Raw genomic sequence first — 24,041 nt, 5'->3', positions numbered from 1 at the left:
AATAGGCTGACCGTTCCTCCTCAGAACATCGGAAGAGAGGAAATAGAGCCAGGAGAATGAATATTCATGTAGCTCAATAAAGATGCTGCCACATGGAGGACAAGGACTATCTGGCCGGGCAGACCTAAAAAGGAGGCGAGTACACCCATAGCCTACATCTGCCTAGTGCCCACATATAGGTTGTATGTAGCTAAAGCTGGCCATGGCGCACTTTGGAACATGCAGATACCTGCTTAAATTAGGAGAATGATAAATATCCAATATTAGCCCTCACCAACCTTTATTACTTTTTTTTGGTGAACATTATTTTTTATGTACAGCAGATTTTCCCTTAAACAACATTTCAGAATGGAAGAACACCAACAGTGGGGTTAAAAGCCAGAATGTTATTGTAGGGAGGGTATTCTTCCATATAAAATAGTTCCAGTAAATTGCCCACAAGGTAATCTTAAAGGGGTTGTCTCGCGAAAGCAAGTGGGGTTAAGCACTTGCCATATATGGCCATATTAATGCACTTTGTAATATACATCGTGCATTAAATATGAGCCATACAGAAGTTATTCACTTACCTTCCCAGCGCTGGCGTCCCCGTCTCCATGGCTCCGTCTAACTTCAGCGTCTAATCGCCCGATTAGACGCGCTTGCGCAGAAGGGTCTTCTGCCTTCGGGTCTGTCCGGCAGCAGCGGCGTTTTGGCTCCGCCCCTTCTACGCATCATCGCGTAGCTCCGACCAGTCACGTGTGCCGATTCCAGCCAATCAGGAGGCTGGAATCGGCACACATGACGGGGCGGAGCTACCCGTGAGCTGGAGTTGGAGTTAGAGGAGGAGTGTACAAAAAAGAGGAGTCAGAGTTGGAGCTCTGGATTACTAACTCCACAACACTGCTTTTCACTTCACTAAAAAAGAAATACCTGAATGTCTGAGGCCTCATGTCCACTGGCAAAATCGAATTGCGGAATCCGCATTCAATTTTGCCCATAGGGATCCATTAGCCATCCGTGGGCAATTAAATTGTAATTTGCACCCACAGATGGCATTTTAATGGATTTGCGTTTTCTCCCGCACATGAGAGAAAACGCAGCATGGTCCATTTTCTGCGGGTCTCCCGCAGGCTTCGGCGCGGAAGAGCAGGAGTTCAAAAAGAAAAAAAAAAAGAGTGTACGGGGCATACGCGCGGCACAAGGCCGGCGTGCCAAGCGAAAGAAAGAAGAGAAAGAAGATCCGGCCGCGACGGACAGGAACCCGCAGTGTCAGGACAGGTAAGAAAAATCTCTTTTCAGGCCTCATGTGCCCGGGAAAGGAGGGTCCCGCTACAGGATTCTGCATGGAGAATCCGCGCGGGCCCGAATTTTCTAGTGGACATGAGGCCTAAGGGCTCACATACACAAATGTATTTTGGTTCCGTATTCCGCTCATATTTTATACTCGTCTGATATAGACGGATTACACCACATTGATTTGCATTGGGGGATTCATACATACATTTTTACCGTGTGTATTTTAGGTGCGTGAAAAATAATTGCTGTATATCTTATTTTGGTCTTTACTATAGAAGTGTGACAATGTTGTGGAGGCTCCTCTGACCCCCTTGTGTGTGCGGCTGAGCATTATCCTGCTGCCTCTTGGAAGCCGCCATGAGAGGATCACATGTGGCTGCAGGATGTTCTGAACATATCACTGAGCAGTCATTGTGCCTCGTACCACTGCTAGGGGGGACCGACTGTTGTATGCAATGGCCCCAGAGACCATCACACCAGCAGGGGGCAGTGTGCTGCTCCCAGTAAGGGCAGGATTGAGGCGCTCACTTCTAGGTCCTCAGACTCGAACACGGCCGTTGTCAATGCCCAAGCTAATGCTGGAATAGTTGTTGAAGACAACCTGGTAGCATCCAGTTTCATTGTTCACAAAACCACTGCAAATGAAGGCTATGGTGGGCTGCTGTAAGAGGCGGTACATGTAGTTGGTGCTGTGCGACCAGCAGTGTCTGGAAATGGTTCTGACAAACACAGGAGCTTGTAATGATGGTGCAATCTGCCCATGCTCGTGCTTGTTGGACAATCAGACAATCCTCTCTAGTGGTGGTCTGTAGGGGGCGTCCTGAGCCCGGTCACCTTGTGTGCTCTCACACATCTACTGTCCCAACACCTCCTAACAGCATGATCAGCACAGCCCATGTGGCAGGCCGTTTGTCAATACAACTATCCAGCTTCTAGCATTCCAATAACGCGCCCCTCTTAAACTCTGTTACATGGGCGAAATCTCATCTATTGCGCTACAGAGGCATCTAGAGTTCAACAAGCTCTATACAAGTGGAAGAAGAGGTCACTACACACAAGGAGCCTCTGAGAGCCTTCTATAGGCCAAGGGTGGAACCACATTTAGGGCCTCCGGAGACAAGACCGTTCATCTAACCACACCACAACTATTATCATTTGCCTATCTGCCTGAGATGTAACTGTATGCCGCGTTTTGCAGCAAAGCAACAACTACCAGCAGGTGCTTGATTTTTTTTTACAGAGTGTACTATTGATGACTTATCCACAGTATACGCCGTAGTTGATTGGCTGAAGTCCACCGCTTGGGAACCTGGCCAATCAGCTGATTGGGAGCTCGCTGTCATTGCTGCTACATACTGTGGCTGGGGTATGGAGTGGAAGCTGCTGCTCTGATCCCTGTATAGTGGTTGGCGCTTGTAACTGCAGTTGTAGCTATAATTGATTTTAATGACAGCTGTGCTTGCAGTTACAAGCGCGGGCACTACACAAGGGTTGGAGCAGCAGTTTCTGCTCCTTAACCTAGTGTGTCACAGCAGTGACAACAGGCGCCAGATCAGCTGATAAGCCAGGATCCTGAGCGTCAGACCCCAGTTGATCAACTGGTGATCAATAGTATTTCCCTGGAAAACCCCTTTATAGGGGTTGTCCAGGGTTAGAAAGCCATGATTGCTGTTGTCCAAGCACAGTGCCACCCTTGTCGTGGGTTGTGTGTGGTATTGCAGTTCAGTTCCCATTCACTTAAATGGATCTGAGCTGTAATAACACACATAACCTTTGGACAGGAGTCGTGCTGTTTTTGGAAGAGAGCAGCCATGTTTTCGAATCCTGTGTAACCCCTTTAAGTTAACGTCACATGATGGTTTGGTTTTTGCACCAAAGCATGGTCACTATGTGTAGCCTAACCTTGAATGTGTAAAACAAGTTGCCATTAAGAGACATTTCCAGGGTGTTTTTGCTATTATGCTATTATGCCAGGATACTTGTAACTAAATTGTACATTTTCTAACTTGTTACGGTATCCAAAGTTCATTATAAAGCACTAGATAGAATTTCAATTAGTCCACATCAGAAATATGCACTTGAAAACATAGTGACCAAAAAAGATATAATTCTTGTGCATTTCATCTAAAGTAAGCAAACAAGGAAATCTTTGGAAAACATACGGTATGCCAAGAAAGGATTTTGCAGCCTTGGACTGTCCCTGGTAACCAAAGTAAGAAGTATGAAATAGCCAATGCCAAAAGTCAAATATTAGCTCCGTACTGAACTACTGGTGGCCCATTATAGACACAGATAATATACAGAAAGGAAGCATAAACAAAGGGGCTCAGGGGATCTGATGAGGTGAGTCGTGTTTCCATGTCATTAGGCAAAAGCTAATTTTCACTTACATTAGTACTTCGTCTTACAAGAAATGTAACATTCGTAAGGGCTTTGAAGATGCCACATGTTTTAACAGCAAAGATTAAAGGGAAAGTGTCACCTACCCACAGCACCATAAACTAAATTATGGTACCGTCAGGGGATGCGACAGGGAGCTTGGCGATGCATTTCTTTTTACTCACCCGCGATCCAGCAGTGTCCCCCTCTGAAGTCTGTGTGAGGCACGAAAATCCGACTCTTTTCAGAGTCCCATACGCACTCTCCTATAGGCTTGTATAGGACAGCGCAGCACAGGACTCAGAAAAGAGTTGAGTTTTTGTGCCGTGTGCGGAGTCTAGAGGGTGACAGCGCTGGATAACGGGAGTGGATGAATATAAAAAAAAATACATTGCCCAGTTCCCTGTCACGTGCCCTAACCGCTCCATAACTTTATTGTGCTGTATGAATGTGAATGGTACCCTTTAAAGTGAAATCACACAATTTCGTAAACTTCTGCTCATATGCCTTTCTAATCTGCCTCAATAAACTACCATTCACTTGTTGGATGCCTGATCAGTGTACGTGGAATACCAGAGGTCACATGACATGTGTAGTGCCTAACATGTTTGACACCCATTACTATGAACAGACAAGTCCTTGGACTATACCACTCTGCTGTGTAGGCACAGGCTAATGCAATGGTATAAGGTAGGTATGGGAACAGAAATTTACATACAAGTATATTACAAAACTATGGTTTCCTCCTATATCTAAATAAATAAAAACTAAAAACAATGCAAAAGTGGACAACCCATTTAATCACTCTTTGGTGACTAAAAGCAAACTGTCCTACTCATATTAAGCAATTGAGTAACCATAATTAAAGGGGATTTCCACACAAATGCTATTAATGACCTGTCTTAGGCTGCATTCCCACGAACGTATATCGGCTCGGTTTTCACGCCGAGCCGATATACGTTGTCCTGGTGTGCAGGGGGGTGGGGGAGGATGGAAGAGCCAGGAGCAGGAACTGAGCTCCCGCCCCCTCTCTGCCTCCTCTCCGTCCCTCTGCACTATTTGCAATAGGGAGAGGTGGAACGGGGGCTGGCTAATTTGCGAAACTTAGCCCCGCCCCCGTCCCCTTTCATTGCAAATAGTGCAGAGGGGCGGAGAGGAGGCAGAGAGGGGGGTGGGAGCTCAGTTCCTGCTCCTGGCTCTTCCATCTCCCCCCCCCCCCCCCCTGCACACCAGGACAACGTATATCGGCTCGGCGTGAAAACCGAGCCGATATACATTCGTGGGAATGCAGCCTTAAGAATAGGTCATCAATAGCTGATCGGTTGGGGTCCGTCGCTTGGGACCCTGGCTGATCAACTGATCAGGCGCCGCAATACACACGAGTCAACGTGAAAGCTATTGCCCCAACTCTTGTGTAGTAGCTGGCGCTTGTAACTGCAGGCACAGTTCTTATTAAAAATCAATGAGAGCAGCACCAGCAATTACCAGCACCGACCACTACATGGGGGTCGGAGCAGCATCTTCCGCTTGGACCCCTGCGTAAGCAGCTTCTGCTCCAACCACAAATGTATTAGGCCTTAGTCACACGGGCGTTTTTTCACGCGATTTGCGCATCGCATGACGGATGCGCATGCGCAAATCGCGTGACCGGCGCCGAAAAATCGGCCGAAAATCTGCTCCTAGCCGCGTTTCATTAGAAACGGGCCGGAGCTGTCCAGCGCATTGCATTCAATGGAGCCGGCAATACAGCCGGCTCCATTGAATGCAAGCGCTGCGGGCGAGTGTGGGATGAATTGTCGGGAAGGGGTTAAATATATAACCCCTTCCCTGCAATGCATCCTGAAAAGTGAAAAAATAAAAAAAATGTATGTACTTACCTGCTCCCGGCAGCCTGAGATCCCCGCGGCCGTCCTGCAGTGGGTGTGAAGGGGGTGTGACTCAGGCTTGCCCCTGATTGGCTCAGCGCTGAGCCAATCAGAGGCAAGTCTCAGTCACACCCATTCATGAATTCATGAATGGGTGTGACTGAGATCAGCCTCTGATTGGCTCAGGCTGAGCCAATCAGGGGCAAGCCTGAGTCACACCCCCTTCACACCCACTGCAGGACGGCCGCGGGGATCTCAGGCTGCCGGGAGCAGGTGAGTACATCCTTTTTTTTTATTTTTTCACTTTTCAGGATGCATTGCAGGGAAGGGGTTAAATATATAACCCCCGACAATTCATCCCGCGCACGCCGGCAGCCCATTGCTTTCAATGGAGTCGGCTGTATTGCCGGCTCCATTGAATTCAATGGGCAAACATCGTTCTTCTCTGCCACAGCTGTTCCAGCTGTGGCAGAGAAGAATGATTTGTCTTCTATATGTTCTCAATGGGGTCGGCGCTGCTGCCGCCGGCCCCATTGAGCGCATATAGAGAAGAGAACAGGAATCGCAGATCGCAGATAGGTGCGATCTGCGATTTCTGTTCTCTAATTTATCGGAAGAGCACATAAAAAGCGCTCATGTGTCCGATACCATTGCAAAGCAATGGTTTTAAAAAATCGCCGGACGCATGCGCAAATCGCGGCAATAAACGCCGTGTGACTGAGCCCTTACAGTGCTGACACTGTGTGCCTGATCAACTGATTAGCCAGGATCCTGTGTGGCAGAACCCAGTGATCAGCTATTGATGACCTATCTTGAGATCCCCCACTTCTATTTACAGTAAACAGGAAGTCGTTTATAGATGAACAGCTGCTTGTTTACACAGGCTGATCGTCACTTGATTTTTATGCCTGCATTAACTAAAAAGACAATCAATAAGTGAATGAATTATCGTTTATAGTTCAGCTGTTTGCAGTCTTTACTCTGAATGAATATAGTTCAGTTTTGCTCAATCCAGCAGTAAACTGAACAATAATTGTTCTATGTTAAAGGGCCTTAAAAATTGGAGGTGGGGGTCACTTAGTTTGTGGCCATGCCTGACATTTCATTTTGTTGCCCCTTTAAAGATCAGGAAAAGATGAACAGATTGATATCTAAATTATATCATCTGCATTTTGTTCATTTAAATCCCTGCTCGTTCTGGGCATGTGTGTACAGAAATCGCTGTCAATCAATGATAGAGCCTTCTACTGGACTCATATGTTTAGTCATCTGTTTACATCCTCTGTTTCATGCTCTTTAATTCATGTTATGGCTTACATCTTCTCGAAATTACCTGTCATCTGTATTTCTATTCCGTGAAGTGCAGCACGTCTGTTACAGTGGGCGGCTCAGTCCAAAGCAAGAGCTACTTGACATGCTGAATGCAGATTGTGAGTCTGGCTTGTGTCGTTAGAACTGGACGGCTCATAGACTGCAGTTTTCCCACGAGGCCATTCGCCTTCCATTACACTCTGAGAAGATAATCAGATGTTCATTAGGAGTCCACATCACAAAACATGTACAAAAACTTTACAAACTGTTGCTAGAACTGCATGGCATCCTTCAATGGATATGATTGGTTCATCGAGCGTCTGCTCTGATTGGTTAAGGAACACCGCCTCAGCCAATCACAGCAATCTCTTGCTGGAGGCAGGGTATTCACGCCCCGTTACCAGGAAGAGAATGCACTCTTAGCATCGACAGCTACATGGAAAACTGCCGAAGCGCCGCACCCCAGCATGAGGGACCCGGATGCCACCTGCTAGGTGAGTATGTTTTGTTTTTTTTCATGTCGTGTAGCTAGGCGAAACAGTAGTCATAGTAAACTGGCCTCTAAATGTATTGCAGAACTGCTATTAAAACAATTTACTGATGTTTCATTAAAGGTGCAGCTTCGAACCACCATTAGGGCTCTTACCCACTGGCGATAGACTTTCCATCTATGAGAGAGTGAGTGAAAGCTAATGATTTTCAATGGTTTCATTCTCATTTGCGATGTCTTCACTCAAGCCTTGCAGCATTAAGAAAAATCTGCGATATCGCCCATTGTTTTCAATGGGGCCGGCAGCAGCGTCAGCCCCATTGAAATCAATAGGAAAAGATCGTAAAGCAGACTAGAAATTCTCCAGAAAGAGGAGAGGGGTGTAGCTGCAGGGGATCTCTGACATATCTCCCCATATTTGGAGAGATAGTGGGCAGGGCTAGGGGGCTTTCCTGAGAGCCAGCACGGGGCTCTTCCCATATTTGGAGAGATAGGGGCGGGGCTGTCTCAGGGGCAGGGCTAGAGGGGTTATCATAGAGATCCCTCTCTAGCCAAGTGAGGGGGCGGCGCTAGCGGGATCTGCCCCTCACTTAGCTAGTGAGGAATTGCTATGATAACCCCTCAAGCCCTGCCCCTGAGACAGCCCCGCCCCTATCTCTCCGAATATGGGAAGATATGTCAGAGATCCCCTGTAGCTCCACCCCCTCTCTCGGGGGGATTCCTAGCCTGCTTCGCAAAATTCTCCTATTGATTTCAATGGGGCCGGCGCTGCTGTTGCCGGCCACATTGAAAACAGTGGGCAATATCGCAGATTTTTCTTAGCACTGCGAGGCTTGAGTGAAGACATCGCAAATGAGAATGAAACCATTGAAAATCATTGGTTTCATTATCATGCGTTTTCACTCACTTTTGCGTCACAGGAAAGTCTATCGCCAGTCGGTAAGAGCTCTTAGGGCTCATTCAGATGGACGTATCTTTGGTCTTTGTGCTGTCCGTTTATTCCATGGGCAGCACACAGACCCTTTATTACCAATGAGGATGTTTTTCACCCAGACCAATAGTCCAGCTGAAAAAAAAAAAAAAAAAAAAAAAAAAAATCGATGCAAGTCTTATATCTATCCATTCCCTCTGATTTGTAAGGTGCTGCGGAATACGATGGCGCCGTATAACTAAAGATTGTTATTATTGCAATAGGGTATGTAGTGGATAAGGATCCGTAATCATCAGTCAACCCAAGACCGGACCTCTTACACTGAACGATTATTGCTCAGGTTCTCACCGGATTGCAGGACTCTGAGCGCTCATTGCTCAGTGTAAATGATGAATGATCTGGACGACGAACGATAATTTATTTGTCGTTCGGATTGTGCAAGCATAAAAATCAAACAATGATTGGCCGGTGTAAACAGGTAGTCGTTCATCTATGAGCAGCTCTCCTGTTTACTGTGGATGGAAGCCGGGGGGAGGGAATGATCTCTGGCCGGCTCCACCACTATTAACTGAGCCATCATCACTCCTGGGTAAAAGCATAGGAGTGATTATTGCCGGGGCCACGGTCCGGCGCTGAAGCACCCAACAGTCATTTCTCCTTTATCTAAAGACCTTGTTTAGGTTTGATGATATTTTTTCAGAAGTGTCCAAAAAAGAAATCCCAACTTTATCATTTTTTTATCTTTAGGGACCACTTCTGGGTTTGCCTAAAGAAAGAAAAATGCATCCAACAGCACTTTGTGAACAAGGTCTGTTGGCTTGTATGACAGGTCTACGAATACAATAACGCTAGTATTATATATAAAATAATACACTGAATACACCATTTTTGAAAGTTCCAAGGCAAACACTATATAAATTTACATGATGATTATTATTGCAAGTAACGCTCCATATATTTCCGCTGTTCCAGTTGTGTCCACCAGATGGCAACACAGACAAATCCAATCAAGGCCTCATTCACACTAGTGTATTGGCGCAGAGTATTACACACGCAACTTTTGCGCGTCTAATATGCAGTGAATAGAACCCATTGATTTTAGTGGTTTTGTTGACTTGAGTGTATTTTTTCCTGTGATGTGCAATTGCATGAAAAAATACACAGCATATCCTATCTTGGTGCATATTACATACCGTAGACGCCCATTAAAAGCAATCGGCGAGTGTAAATACACGTGAAATAAACAGGAAACCTGCGCATATATTGTTTATTTATGCACAAATCAATGCAATTTAGTGTGTTCTTAATTACTAGAGATGAGCGAGCATGATCAGATAAGGCATCACTCTTCTCGAGTAACTGTATTCTCGTCCGAGCAGGCTCGGGGGGGGGGGGGGGGGGGCGGCGGGGGGCTCTGTGGGGTAGCGGGGGGGAGAGAGATATCTCTCTCACTCTTCCCCCCGAGCCTGCTCGGACAAGAATGCAGTTACTTGAGAAGAGCGATGCTCGCTCGAGTAACTGACTTATCCGAGCGTGCTCGCTCATCTCCATTAATTACGCCAGCAAAAGACCAAAAAAAAAAAACAAGGCAACAGCATATTTTGGTTTGTGAATTTGTTATGTATACGTCTCCTATTGCTGACTGCGGACAAGGGGCGGGGAGAGGGCGGGAGCTTAGCCTTTGGAATCCGCGCAGAAGATTCGCGGTAAAACAAGACCATTAAAAGGCATGTATTTTCAAATTTACTTTCACACTCGCGGATACAGATTGCATATTTCGCAAGTAGAGAAAAACCGCAGCATGATCTATTTTAACGCGGATTCCATGCAGACAGCCTAAATAGATGACTATGGATACGACAATCCGCAGCCCATATACAATTACATATACAACTTTGGGCGGGGCTTATCACAACCAATGGTTTTACCTCCCTCGTTATAAAAAGTACAGGGTAGTTTCAAAAAAGTCAGGGCGCAAATTCTGCAGCATTACTGCATCCAAAAAACTGTCGAAATTTGTACCATTGTTGCAGATTTTGACGGGAAATCAGCTGCGTACCCGCAGCAGATTTCATACTATGCAGCGCTCCCCCCTCGCCTTCTTTGTAGGTGTCAGCACTCCCCAGCTTCCTCTTTCCAGCGACCTGACCAGCGGCGCTGGGAACTAGAAGCCGAGGAGCGCTGACAACATGAAGCCAGAGAAGATTAATATAAAATCAGCTGCGGGTACGCATCTGATGTACAGTCAAAATCCGCACCAATGGTACAGGATGCAGTTCTTTGGATGCAGAAATGCTGTGGAATTTGCAGCAAAAATTTCTACTTTGGACATTCCTCAGCCTTTATGCCACATGTAAATGTACCCTAAGGCCTCATGTCCACGGGCACGCAGGGTTTCCACCCAAGCCCGCAGCCATGAGGCCAAAAATGACATTTACTCACCTGTCCGTCCGCTGCGGGGCTCTTCTCTGTTGCGTTCGGATCTTCTTTCTTCTGGCGTGCGTACATGTGCCATACTTTCTCTTTTTCTTAATCTCCTGCGGATCCGCAGCACAGCCACAGTGACAGCTGTGGCTGTGCCGTGGATATGACGGCTTCCATTGACTTCAATGGAAGCTGTCCCTGAGGGATCCGCCGAAAAATGCAGCATGCTGCCTTTTAATTCCACGCGTGCGATCCGCACACCGGCAAAAGAAAAAAATCACATCCGCATGCATTAAATTGCCCTGCGGATGCTAATCCATCCCTAAGGGATTCTAGATCTGCTGATCTCCCACACGGGACACACGCGGATTTTATAAATAAAGTTCACCCTTGAACATTGAGCCTAAGTCAGCTTGCAGTATACTGCCACGTGCAGAGTGGCTTCAGTAGTAACAGTGTCCCCTAAACTAGCCCCAGTAGTAATAGTGCCCCCCCCCATAGTGGCCCCAGTAGTAATAGGGACCCCCCACAGCAGCCCCAGTAGTAATAGTGAACCCCCCGACTATGGCCTCAGTAGTAGTAGTGGCCCCAGTAGTAATAGTGACCCCCACAGTGGCCTCAGTAGTAAGAGTGACCCCCACAGTGGCCTCAGTGTTAAGACTATTACTACTGGGGCTAATATAGGTAACACTATTACTAATAGTGTCCCCTATATGGGCCCCAGTAGTAACAGTGACCCCCACAGTAGCTCCGGTACTGACAGAAACCACCTTCCTGAAACCCACATACGTACCCTCTGGTCTTCCGAGTGCCGGCGTTCCTCTCAGGGCTTCTGCGGTCAGACGTGTGTATGTCTGCGGCAGCGTCCCCTCTTCTGCGGAACTAAGGAGAAGAGGTCAGGAGAGGAGGAAGATTCCGGATGCACACACTGCCATCAGTGTGTGCATCCGGCCACAGCGCTGCAAAGTAATTACTAGCCTGCTGGGGTCTCAGCGGAAAGCGGGACACAGGGTCCCAAAGTGGGACGTCTGGTCACTTTACCCTTCACAGGATTTTTTCTGCTGCGAAAAAGTATGAAATTTGAAAAGCGTCCTGATTCTGTAATCTGCAGCAGGTCTGTTTACGTGGCATGAGCTGCCCGTGTCTGCTGCAGATCTTCTTCATAGAGATCACTGGGAAACACAAAATCCACAAATAGGGTTTTGTTACGGATTCTGAAGCGTTTCTGTTGCGTGGCCATGATTATCACGGCCGCATAAGCGTGCCTTCACACTCGCGATAAAATCATGACGCGAGAGCGAGTGAAAACACAGAATTATGAAACCAATGATTTTCAATGGTTTCATTCCCACTTGCGATGTTCTCACTCATGCGATGTGGAGTGAAAAAAAAAAATCGCATGTCCTATCTTTTTGCGTTTTTTTTCTAGCCCGATTTCCTATGGAAGAAAAAGCGTCGCTGACACAAAAAAAAATTGCTTGAATAAAGCTGCAATTTGCGGCGATTTTCTCGCAGCGATATCGCGACGGCCAGTGTGAAGGAACCGACACGGAAGAAAACCACGTTCATCTGAATCCACCCTAAGGCCAGGCTTACATGGGCGGATTTAGATTGCAGATTCCGCGATCGGCGTCCGCTACCCAGTAATTGGCGGGCATTGAAAGCCATGAACTTTGGCTCAGACGTGAGGCTAGGAATTGCGGATTCCGCAAGCGGAAAAAAATGCGCTATTTTAGAGCAGATTCTATGTGGACGGCCTCCATTGAAGTCAACGGATGTGATTGTTCTGTCACCCATTGTGTATGATGGCGGCAACGCTCGCTACTTCATAGGAAAATAGATTTTTAAAAAGCCTCTCCTCCGTGCGGACTATACGCTGCAGATTATGTACATCCAGGCGCAAAAACGACCACATCCGCGATGTTCTGCGACCATTCGTAGTTAATTTCCGCGTTGTATCGCAGGTCTTCCGCTGTGGAAATCTCTATGCGGGATTATAATCCGTTTGCGTGAGCCTGTCTCGCCATCTGCAGGAACTCAACGTGTGTGAAGGTCGCCTCAATGTTAACCTTAGTCCAGAGGGGTTATATTACCTCAGGAAAGGGATGCTGGTTACCAGAGACCTAATTATATGACACTATGGACACCTCCTCCGTCCGCACTGGTTTTATACACAGTCCGCGTCAAAACAGAGACCTACATCTGTTATCTATGGTATACCGCGCGAAAAGCGCGGGAAACGTTCCACCACGTCGGCAGGCAGGAACGATACGCGCACGGAACCAATATCGCTACGCTTGTTGCCGGGGGAAGATATTCGCTGTGCACGGGAAGTGCCGTTTCCACTTCGCAGGTGAGTAGTACGATAGTAAAGTGGTACTATGAGATATTATGGAGCACACGGTGTATACAGGAGAGGTCTGACCTCCATTATCACCCGACCTGCCACCTGTATGACGTTATTACACGTCTACCTGCTGTGTCTAGATCAGTGTAAATGTCAGACTGACAGAACCATGATGCATAATCCGTGTCCCCAGCATGCTCAGCTCGTGTGTGTGTGTATATATATATATATATATATATATATATGACACTGTCCAACAAAGGAAGTGAGGCTCCACAGATGCTGCTAGTAGAAGTAGATTAGTAAACTGCCAGACTAGCAATTCCCTAATAGGATTTTCAGTTCCGCGTCGCTCCCTTTACAAGAGTTGCGCAGTTTTCACTTTCGCTATGGTGATCATAGGGAGTCCTACTATCCAAATCCCCAGCTGTAATCTGCGGAGAGACCATCGCTGTCCCCTAGTGCTTAACCCCTTCCTGCTGCAACACTTTAGCGCTTTATTTATTTTTCTCACTTTCTTTTTTTCATCCTCCCCACTTTCAAAAAAATCATAGATCTTTTATTTTTTGTTTACGTGGCAACATGAAGTCTTGATTTTTGCGGGACGACTTGTATTATTTAATTTATTTTTTTTTTCATGGTACCATATAATATATAGGAAAGCGGTACTAGTGCATCTTGTCTCCACCAGAAGAATGGGTGGAGACATGGGTTAGCCGGCTTGACGTACAGGGCACGGCCTGGTGATGCCCACATTTGGTGATTGGCTGATGCAGCCTGTCACTTTCCCCGCTGGGCCCTCCATCCCCGCTTCTGACCGCCCCATATGCATGCATGTCTCTGCAGTCATCTGGCCTGCCTGTGACCGGGCACTCGGACGGGCTCGCTCACCTGCTCCCCGGCGGACTATAATGGATCCAGCACCCTCTCATCTCTGCTCCTGGCGCCCTGCGAAGTATGTGCTGACCTGCTCCCCGGTGGCCTCTATACGTTGTATAGCTTGCCCAGGGAACCAAGACAACACCTGCGCACTTCTCTCACTGCTGCTGACGGCAGCCTTTTGACGTGCAGTCGGTCACTTTTCCCTGTCGGCTTCTGAACTCTGCTGGGTGCTGCGCTGTAACTGTGCCAGCCTCCGCAGTGTGGTCTCTGCTCCGCTGTCAGTCTGTTCTTGGCCGGACGGTCTGAAAGCGGCATGGCGCACTTCCATCTCGGCTGTTCATGGCAGAGTGTTGACGGCCAAGCGGCCAGTCTCCCCGTCGGCCTCCACAGTGTGCTTGGCGCAGAAAGTCTGTTACCAGCGGGACAGCAATGCAGCCAATCTTAAGCTAGGGGCCTGACATTGGCAATCTCTCCTGCTAAGGGCTGTCAAAGCCCTTGCTTCTGGTGGAGACAAGATGCAGCAGTACCAAGGAAAGTTTTTTTGAAAATTAAACAGAGATCTAAAAAAAAATGCAGTTGTGCAACTTTTGTGGAATTTGCTTTTATGATGTTCATGGTGCACTTAAATAACATGTTATCTTGAGTGTACATGCGCTTCATTTGGATGGTTGGATGTACATGGGCTTTTTTCTCGGACACCTAGTCCAAGTTAAAAAAAAAAAACAAAACACAGTATGTCCTGTTCTTGTTCAAATTTTGGAGAATCGTACAGCACGTGGACGGGTTAACATAATGTGTAAGGCTGGAAAAAGACATGTCTATCTAGTTCAGCCTAATACCCACCCTAATGTTCATCCAGAGGAAGGCAAAAAAAAAAACATGAGGTAGAAGCCAATTTTCCTCATTTTAGGGGAAAAACTCTGTCAGGGCTCAGTCACACGGGCGCATCGGCATCCGTACACCGGCGCCGATGCGCCCGTGTGACTGCAGGAAGGAGACGGACGTACCTGAAGACGGCCGTCTCTCTGCAGCGCCGGAGGAAAGAACACATGACCGGCAATGAAGCCGGTCACATGTTCTTTCCTCTGGCGCTGCAGAGAGACGGCCGTCTTCAGGTACGTCCGTCTCCTTCCTGCAGTTACACGGGCACTGATGCGCCCGTGTGACTGAGGCCTCAGTCAGAAAAATCCCTGGATCACCGACCCTTCTGAAGTGATCAGTGACTACAACATGTAATACTGCTACACTGAAGAAAAGCATCCAGGCCGCTCTTCCATAGTCCCGCTGCTCTTACAATAAAGAACCTCCTTCTATGTTGGTGCAGAAACCTTATTTCTTCTAGATGTTAAGAGTACCTGTGTTGCGCCCAAGAACCTCTGGCAGAACTTTTAAATTGCCCGTGTGCATGTACCCTTATTCTGTGTTCACTTGCAATTATTTGATAGCTCAAACTATACTGCATTTTGTCCATCTATCAAGACGTGCCACAGGCATGCCTTCATAGGCAGTTGTTTATGGCAGCCCTGAGGGCCTTCAGAAAGCCCTTAGCTGCCATGACACCCAAACGGCACCTCCGAAACACATTACGAGGCGCCTCGAAAGCCGATAGGGGCATTCAAATGCCACTGTCAAAATTGACAGTAGGATTTCAAAGGGTTAACAGCCACGATTGGTGTGAATGCTGATCACGGCTGTTCCCAGTGGTGTCAGCTGTTAAAGATGGCTGACACCCTGTGTGTAGCAGGCCTGGTTGCATAGCCCACTCCACAGAGACACCCGATGTGTGCCTTTTATGTATGGCGCACATTGGGTAGGGGGTTAATGTATTTTGTAGTTGACATCTGTTAGAAACGGCAGATGCGTTTTTATTGACTCGGTATTACATCTGTATGGCTGTCAGTTACCCAATTACATTATTTTTGTTGTGCAGATATGGCACGGTCATCTACTGAAATGGATCCAGAATTGGCACGGCAGTTATTCTTTGAAGGAGCAACAATCGTGATCTTTGGGGTACCAGAGGGGTCAGAATTTGGCATAGATTCAAACAGTTGGGAGGTTGGCCCTCGATTCAAAGGGGTAAAGATGGTACCTCCAGGGATTCACTTTATCCACTATAGTGCAAAAAGAATAGGGGGCGCATCTGGTGAGACCGGTCCGCGTTCAGGCATTTTCTTCTACTTGGAACAAAAAGAGATCCGACTGCTGAACTGGGACGCTCTGGAAGAGGAACTGGTTGCTGCTTCCCAGGAGGAGGCTGAAAATTTACGGGAACAGCTGACATCATTGGATCCATCTTTGGGGCCTTACCCATATGAAAGTCTTCGCTGCTGGGTGTCACTGACCAACCACATATCTAAAGAAGCCATGGTGAAGCTACAGCCTGCCTGCGGGACTATCTGCTCCTTTCCAGAGGTCTTACCTATGGATGAGATGACACACACGGAGGATCGGGCCAAACGTAATTTACCCAGGTAAATGGGGAAGACAAAATGTTGTGCAGCATAATTTTCTTCTTGCAGTATTTCACGTAGATGCAGAAAATCTGACTTCTGACACCTCAAATTAATAACTTAAAGGGTTTTTTGGGGCAGATACTATTGATGACCTATCCTTAGGATAGGTCACCAATAGTTAATCGACTGGGCTCCACACACTGTGACAAAACTGATATTTACCCGCAATGTTATATGATTGTGCTTGATACCAAATTAATTTAGTTTTTTTTTTTTTGTAATACTTTTAAGAAACGTCTTAAAAAATACATTTTTGTCGCTATTTTTGACCATCATAACTAGAGATGAGCGAGCATACTAGTTTCGAGTAATTACTCGATCGAGCGCCGCGATTTTTGAGTACTTCCGTACTCGGGTGAAAAGATTCGGGGCGGAGCGGGGGGTAGCAGCGGGGAACAGGGGGGAGCCCTCTCCCCCCCCCACTCCCCGCTGCAACCCCCCACGGCGCCCCCCGAATCTTTTCGCCCGAGTACGGAAGTACTCGAAAATCGCGGCGCTCAGGCGAAAAAGGGGCGTGGCCGAGTAGGTTCGCTCATCTCTAAAAATAACGTTTTTCACTTATTTCTCCTTTTTTTATTTTTAAGTCCTCATAGGGAACTTCAACTTGTGATCGTTTGATTACTGAAGTATAGCAGTGTATAGTAATTCTGCCAGCATTTTATTAAGACAGGCCCCAGACCCATCCTAAAGGGGTGTTCCTGTTAGTGGACGAAAATATAAGTTTTACCCATCCATTGACATATATGCTCTGCTGTTTTCGTCAGCCCAATGCAATGAATGGAGAATGGAGCAGTGCGGCTCCATTCATTTCAGTGGGAATAATAGAAACAACCGAGAGCTTTGTACTCTGTCTGTCGGCCCCATTGAAATGAATGGGAGCCGCACATAAGCAATTAGCGGCCCATTTGCTACTATGTTAAAAAAATAGGAAAAGGTGATTTTGCATTGTGAAATAGATAGGACAAGGGGTCCCCTGTTCTTGTGATCGGTGGAGGTCCCAGCGGTTGGACCATCTCTGATCTATCAGTTTACTGGATAGGTGAAAATTTGTAATTACATCCACTAACCGGAATACCCCTTTAAAAGGCAGAAATATATGGCAGCCCTGGGAGCCTTCACAGTGGCGGGCCGTTAGGGACCCCTGAACTCCAATCAGGGCTTTTTGAAGGGCCATCGTCTGCGATCCGTGTGAACGCTGATCGCAGCTATTGAGGGGGAAGTGGGTGTCCGTTGTCAGACAGCTGTCACCCATCGTGTATGTAGCGGGCTCAGCTACCGTGCCTGCCTCATGTAAATCCTGTCACCGATATGCACACTCATTGTTAAGGGATTCATGACTACGGTTTCTATATATTTAGTCCATGTTGGACTTGTACATGTTTACCTTTTTGATTCTTTGCACAGGTATGACACTGTGTGCCAGAATTATAAGGAGGGCTTGTCCAGACTTCCCCAAATGAAGCAGAAAGAGGGAACAGAAATCCGATTCAGTCAGCTACCAGAGAGAATGTACCCCAAGGATGCCACCCCTGCAGAGATTACCCAGCACAGCATGGACCTGACCTACGCACTCGGACAACTCATGGACACCAACTATCCAGGAAATACACTGGGGATCCTAGGTTAGTGAGAGATGTCTATCCAGCTGCTAAAAAAATGTATTTTAAAGTTCCTTTCATTGTGAATGTATTGGACACCACTAAACCAGATATCCTGAAAAATACTAACAATGCCTCATTTTTTTCAACAGTGATACGGGTGTATTCACATAGGATGTAGACGCTGCAGACTACAGACTAGTACCCTGTTGTATCGCCTCTATCTTGGATACAAGATGTTATACTGGCGGGCATGGAGGCTCTGGTACCCTGTTGTACTGCCTCTAGCTTGGATACAAGATGTGATACAGGCAGGCATGGAGGCTCTAGTACCCTGTTGTATTACGTCTAGCTTCGATATAAGATGTGATACGAACAGGAAGAGACGCTCTAGTACCCTGTTGTATAGCCTCTAGCTTGGATAAAAGATGTGATACAGGCAGCATGGAGGTATAAAGGTTCCGTATGGTATCCTGCAGCCTTTCAGTTCACATTTGCTGTAATTGATTCTCTAGATCGTGCAAACTCGTAGGCTGTTGAAGTTGGTGTCCCAGATGGTCCCATAAATGTTCTGTGGTTGATAGATCTGGTGACCGGGCAGCCACGGTAGTATGGCAAAGCTGTGGAGGCATTCCTGTAAAACCGTTGTGTGCCCTTTGATTGCCTCTGACAGCCTTTTTGTAGACCGAGGGTGGAATCACTTTTAGGGCCTCAAGACCATTTATCTAATCACACCACGAATCTAATCTTTTGCATAGTAGCCTGAGATGTAACTGCATGCCGAGGTTTGCACCAAAATAATAACCCCTTCTAGGTGCTCGATTTTTGTTTTTTGACAATAAGTCTATTATAACATCACACCTAATATTTGCTGTTAACAATCTTATCGTTTTGTTACCTTTCAGCTGAACTGCAGTTTTCCTTTGTGTGTTTCCTTCTGGGTAACGTCTACGAGGGGTTTGAGCAGTGGAAGAATCTTCTGAATCTTTTGTGCCGTGCAGAGACGTTCTCCTTGCAGCATCCGGATCTGTACAGTGAGATCATCTCGGTCCTGTATCATCAGCTGGCACAGGTTCCTACAGACTTCTTCATAGACATTGTATCGCAGAACAACTTCCTGACAAGTACTCTGCAGGTATATTAATCCTCTGCGCAGCGTCCTTTTCCTTTCTCCTTTTGTATCACTGCCAATAACGATCATTGTAAATATTCTTAGAATGATGTGTATTCATATAATTTAAGGGAATTTCCACAACTGTGCCCGACCTTAAATTAAAATTTCTTTGTAAGTATTCCAGAAGTGGGGACTAGGCAGATTTACTTTACAAGATTCTGGATAAGCTGGGCATTAGCCCCTGTGAGAGCTGTGTTGGCAGCCATATTGGTTGGAGATATTTCCATAATAACGTGACTGCTGAATGCAGTTTTCAAGGACTTGGCAAGCGAAAATAACTCGAGGACTTATAGTTACCCCTAGCCTATGTTAGTTCAGGGGAAATATTGCTTAAATGGGTTTTCGAAACACATGATTTTATTTAAGAGTTTACAGTTGTGTTATACAACAAAAAGTAGTAGTATGCACCTTAGCGATTCCCTGCTGCTCCTGTACCCATGCTTCCTCTATTCCCCACCGGTCTCCACTTGATGTGTGGACGCGTCATGCGACGCTGCAGCCAATCACTAGATGCAGCAATGACCTCACTGGTGTTGACACATCACTGCTACAGCGTCATGTGGCGTCTACGTGTCATCGCTAAAGCAGGAAAAACAGATACTGGTGGGGAAGCGTCGGCGCAGGATTAACTGTTTTACTAATCGTAATATGCACAGCTAGCTACACGTGTTAAATTGGACTGGTATTACCAAAATGTATTTTTTCAGATAACATGCAAGGAAGGAGAGGATCACTAGGATGCCGGCACTAACTATGAGGTCAAAGTGAAGATGAAAAAAATTCTACTGACCAACTTTTTTTTTTTTTTTAAATATACAGAATAGCTGATGCTAAGCACTTTTGCGATAGGTTTTATCAGCCTGTACATTTTTCTTACAAAACCCCTCTCCTGCTTTGCAGCTAGGTGACGATGGGGCTGAGAAATCTGTCTTCACCTCGCTGCATAACAGTAGAGCACGCTCCATCCAGTTGTGTCTGTACCTGTTCTCTATAGAACACTTGCAGACACAACCGTTCTCATATTACAGTGTTTGTATTGGGCCAGCTTCACTGGCGAGAAAATCGCATGAGAGTGAGTGAAAGCTCATGATTATGAAACCAATGATTTTCATTTTGTTTAATTCTCATTTGCGATGTTTTCACTCCTGTGATGCTGCGTAAAAAAAATTGCAGCATCCCCTTTCTTTTTGCGATATTGCCCATTGTGTTTAATGGGGCCAGCGACAGCAGCGCCGGCTCCATTGAAATCAATGGGAGAAGATTGCGTTCTCCTGCTGCAGCTGTGATAGCTGCGGCAGGGTATTCGTTCAGCTCTGCAGTGATGTGAGGCTGTCGCATCCAGGGGCTTCCACATGTGCTCAATGGGACCAGCGGCAGCAGCAGCACCGGCCCCATTGAAAAGATCGGATGAAAAGAACCCCCGCAGGAATGTGAGGCTGTTTCCATGTGAAAAAGGGGTTTTTGAATCACGGCCCGATATCTCTCTCACCAGTGTGCAGGAGCCCTTATAGATAATTTACTTTAATAAAGCCCTGTGTTCCACCACTTCCATGTTTCACTGCTCTTCCCTTTCATATGCTATGCACCCCCACCCCCGGTGGATCACTATGAAAGAGAGAGACACTTTTCTATTCTGTAGACGGCTTCTCTCCTCACGGTGCTCGCTCCCCCCCCCCCCCCCCCCTTCCCAGACCTGATGCATTGGGTGTACACTGCTTTATGTCACAGCCGGATGCACTGAGCCCCTGTCAGTGGATCGGGTCCAGCGGGGTGCAGGCGCTGTGAGGAGAGAAGCTGTCTACAGATTAGAAAGGTTCCTCCTTCATATTGCTGGGGACGAAATCATATAAGCGTCAAGAGCAGTAAAACACGGGGGTGCTGGTACACTGGGCACAGGGCCATTAAAAATAAATTTATATATAATACAGACACTTATTAATAACCTGTAATATGGGAACAGTTGTGTCTGCAGCTATTCTATAGAGAAGCGGTACAGACACAACTGGATGGAGCGTGCTCTACTGTTATACAGCTAGGTGAAGACAGATTTCTCAGCCCCATCTTCACCTACCTGCATAGCAAAAGAGGGATTATGTAGAAAAAGTGTACAGAATAGGCTGATGAAACCTATTGCAAAAATACTTAGAATCGCCTGTTCTGTACATTAAAAAAGTACTGGTCATCTCTAAAGGCGTTCTCCCCAAATCTAAAGTTATCTACAGGATAGTGGATAACTTTATGATCGGTGTGGGTTTTACTGCTGAGACCGCCACGATCCTGAGAATGGTCCTGAGATCCTCTTCTGTCACCTTAGGGTTGCTTCTGCAACCCAGAGTGACATCAGACTGAATGGAGTGCTGACCGTGCATGTGCGGCTGCTACTATATATGTTTCGGAAGTGCTCACAGAAATTGCCAAGCGCTTGTACTTGGGCTATCTCTGGCACAACCTCTCCAGGTGAGCGTATGCATCATCGATACTATCCCCCGCTCTGAAATATGAAGGGTTTCTATCTTTATTTTTGTCTGCATGGTTTACACAATTTATAAGGACTTGTTAGATATTGTTGGGTTTATTGTGCTTAGACACCATTGATTCCAACTGAAGATACTAGAACACTTTCTAAACCTCTCAATTGTGTCATTTCTTCTTTTGTCTCATCCTTTAGGTCCTTTTCTCATTTCTGTGCTCTCCATCCACAACTAAAGACCTGAGGAAGAAAGCTCTCCGCTTCCGTGCCCACCTTACCAAGAGGTTTCAGTGGGACTTTGAAGAGGATCCTCTGGACTGTGCGCCTTTAGTTGTCCAGCTGCCGGAGGGCTGGGAAAACACTAATAATACCGATGCAACTGCACTTCCAGAGGGAAACACTGAAGTTCCCTTTCCTTCATAGTGGTAATAGTATCAACAAACTGATGCCACTGTATAGCAGCTGCGTGATCGAGAGACTCATGCATGATGCCTGCCTTACAGTATACGGGATTATGCACATCAAGGCATTTGGGTCCTGGATAAGTAAACTATGAAATCCTCATAGTTTATAGAGCTGTACTACACCACTGAATACGGTTACCACAGACATCCCTGCTGAACAGTTTTCTCTTTTTGGACATTTTGAAATGTGATACTTATTTATGGTACAGAATTCCATACAGCATACACTTCTGAATTGAGGGTACTATATATCAAATGCTTAATTGGAAGCAGGGATGCAGTCTTTTTTTAACGCTTTTTGTAAATATGGAAGGAGCTGCTCTCACCTGGTGATTTCGGGATTAAAAGATTACTCTGGGACTTTTTAATATTTTTTTTCTTTGATGACTGGTGGAGATCCACTGCCTAGACCCCACCGATCACCAGATACTGCCATCAGCACAGAGAGCAGAAAGCGCTGACCATAGAGCAGTGACCTGGGTTGGTCTTGCAGGTCCCGTTGAATTCAATAGGAGTTGCACTGCAATACCAACCCGTGGTGTGGTCAGCACTTCTTTGCTGACTGCAGTGACTGCAGCCCTGAGATTGGCATGGATCTGAGCGGTGAAACCCCGACTGTCATCAATAAGAAAGGAATTTATGGGTTTTCTTGGACTTTTTAATCTAAAGCTGTGTCAAGCAATGCAACAGTTTCGTCTGTCATCGCCATCACTCACCAGAGGGCGCTACTTTACCTAAAAGTGTAAAACTTGCACTTGCGACATATAGTATGTATATATAATGATTTAATCCATCCATAGTTGGAATTTTTGGCCTCATGGTTTATTCATGTCAGAGAGAGACCCATATTCAGTACCACCTGCAATGGCTAGCTGGGGGGTCAGATTTTGTTTTATCCATTTTAGGAAAACGAATGAGATTGATATCTGATCTTATAGATTCCATATGTATCGCTAATCAATTGTAGCTTATAAATAAATGAATGAACAGCAAATCCAAAGATCAGCCTCTACAGAACTTCACGTCTGTCACTTGACCCCATCCTGATGTCAGTGGTACCCTATCTTCTAACAACCGTGATATTTGACGACAGATTTAGATAGTTGTTTCAAGATGTCTTTACTTTTTTTTTTTTTTTATATCTGATATGTAATGCTGAAAACTTTTTAAAAATTATTTTCACATGGTTAGGAGCTGAAACAAAATCACAGTACGTTGCTCTCTATATCTCCAGCATCCCCATGGTGCCTGAAGGACAAAGCAATCGGTCATTGTGTCTGTGTACATAAAATTTTTACGACCAGAAACAGTTACTCATAATTAATGCAGATGTCAGTTATATAAGTATACGTCACTATCGTGGCGCTCAAGAGCTCCACATTGTAAGGTCTGACTCCAGTCTTGAGACAAATGGTGATAAGCGCAGAACTAGCTTTACCTCCTCTATGCATCGTAACAATCAGCATTACGACCGTTACAAGTTGTGGAAAGTAATAATCTGGAATAAAAAAATCTACAATCCAGCAATAACTGGTAAAATACTGTCAGTTTCTTTTGCAAACCATCGGACCTAAAGGCCAGGCCCTTTTGCACAGGCCAGCAATCGTTCCGATTCCCACGATCCAGCTAAAATCTGAATTCTTGTCGTTCGGTGTAAATGCATGCACCGCCTCAACAGCGAACAATAATTTGTTGACTGATCGTTAAGTTTCTGAATGCATAAAAACTAAACGACGATCGGCCTGTGTAAACAGGCAGTCACTCATCTATGAAAGACTGCCTGTTTACTGTGAATGGAGTTAGAATGGTCCCGGCCCGCTCCTCCTCCATTCATTGAGTGATAATCATTTCTGTGTAAAAGGACATTTTGTAATTAAGAGTACTGATTATTTACTGTAAGAGTAAGGCTGCT

General features: G+C 46.2%; 1 protein-coding gene across 1 annotated transcript; it reads left to right on the top strand.

Moving 5' to 3' along the window:
* The first annotated feature begins 12,920 nt into the window (after window positions 1-12,920).
* AAR2 (AAR2 splicing factor) lies at window positions 12,921-23,664 on the top strand. Its single transcript, XM_066586325.1, has 5 exons — window positions 12,921-13,031; window positions 15,838-16,381; window positions 17,828-18,045; window positions 18,927-19,156; window positions 21,864-23,664. Exons 2-5 carry the CDS (start codon window positions 15,840-15,842, stop codon window positions 22,086-22,088), a joined length of 1,215 nt encoding a protein of 404 aa, XP_066442422.1. The 5' UTR covers window positions 12,921-13,031; window positions 15,838-15,839; the 3' UTR covers window positions 22,089-23,664.
* Window positions 23,665-24,041: the final 377 nt, after the last annotated feature.

The sequence above is a fragment of the Eleutherodactylus coqui genome, chromosome 13 (genome assembly GCF_035609145.1).
Source record: "Eleutherodactylus coqui strain aEleCoq1 chromosome 13, aEleCoq1.hap1, whole genome shotgun sequence".
Classification (NCBI taxonomy): domain Eukaryota; kingdom Metazoa; phylum Chordata; class Amphibia; order Anura; family Eleutherodactylidae; genus Eleutherodactylus; species Eleutherodactylus coqui.
The sequence above is the reverse complement of the archived record's forward strand: the minus strand, read 5'-3'. Positions and strand labels throughout refer to the sequence as shown.

What these genes read in the sequence shown, in the direction of transcription:
- AAR2 (XM_066586325.1), top strand. Translation starts at nt 15,840, where the DNA reads ATGGCACGGTCATCTACTGAAATGGATCCAGAATTGGCACGGCAGTTA. An exon ending in GCCAAACGTAATTTACCCAG is followed by an intron (nt 16,382 to 17,827) that starts GTAAATGGGGAA and finishes TTCTTTGCACAG; the next exon opens with GTATGACACTGTGTGCCAGA. An exon ending in AAATACACTGGGGATCCTAG is followed by an intron (nt 18,046 to 18,926) that starts GTTAGTGAGAGA and finishes GTTACCTTTCAG; the next exon opens with CTGAACTGCAGTTTTCCTTT.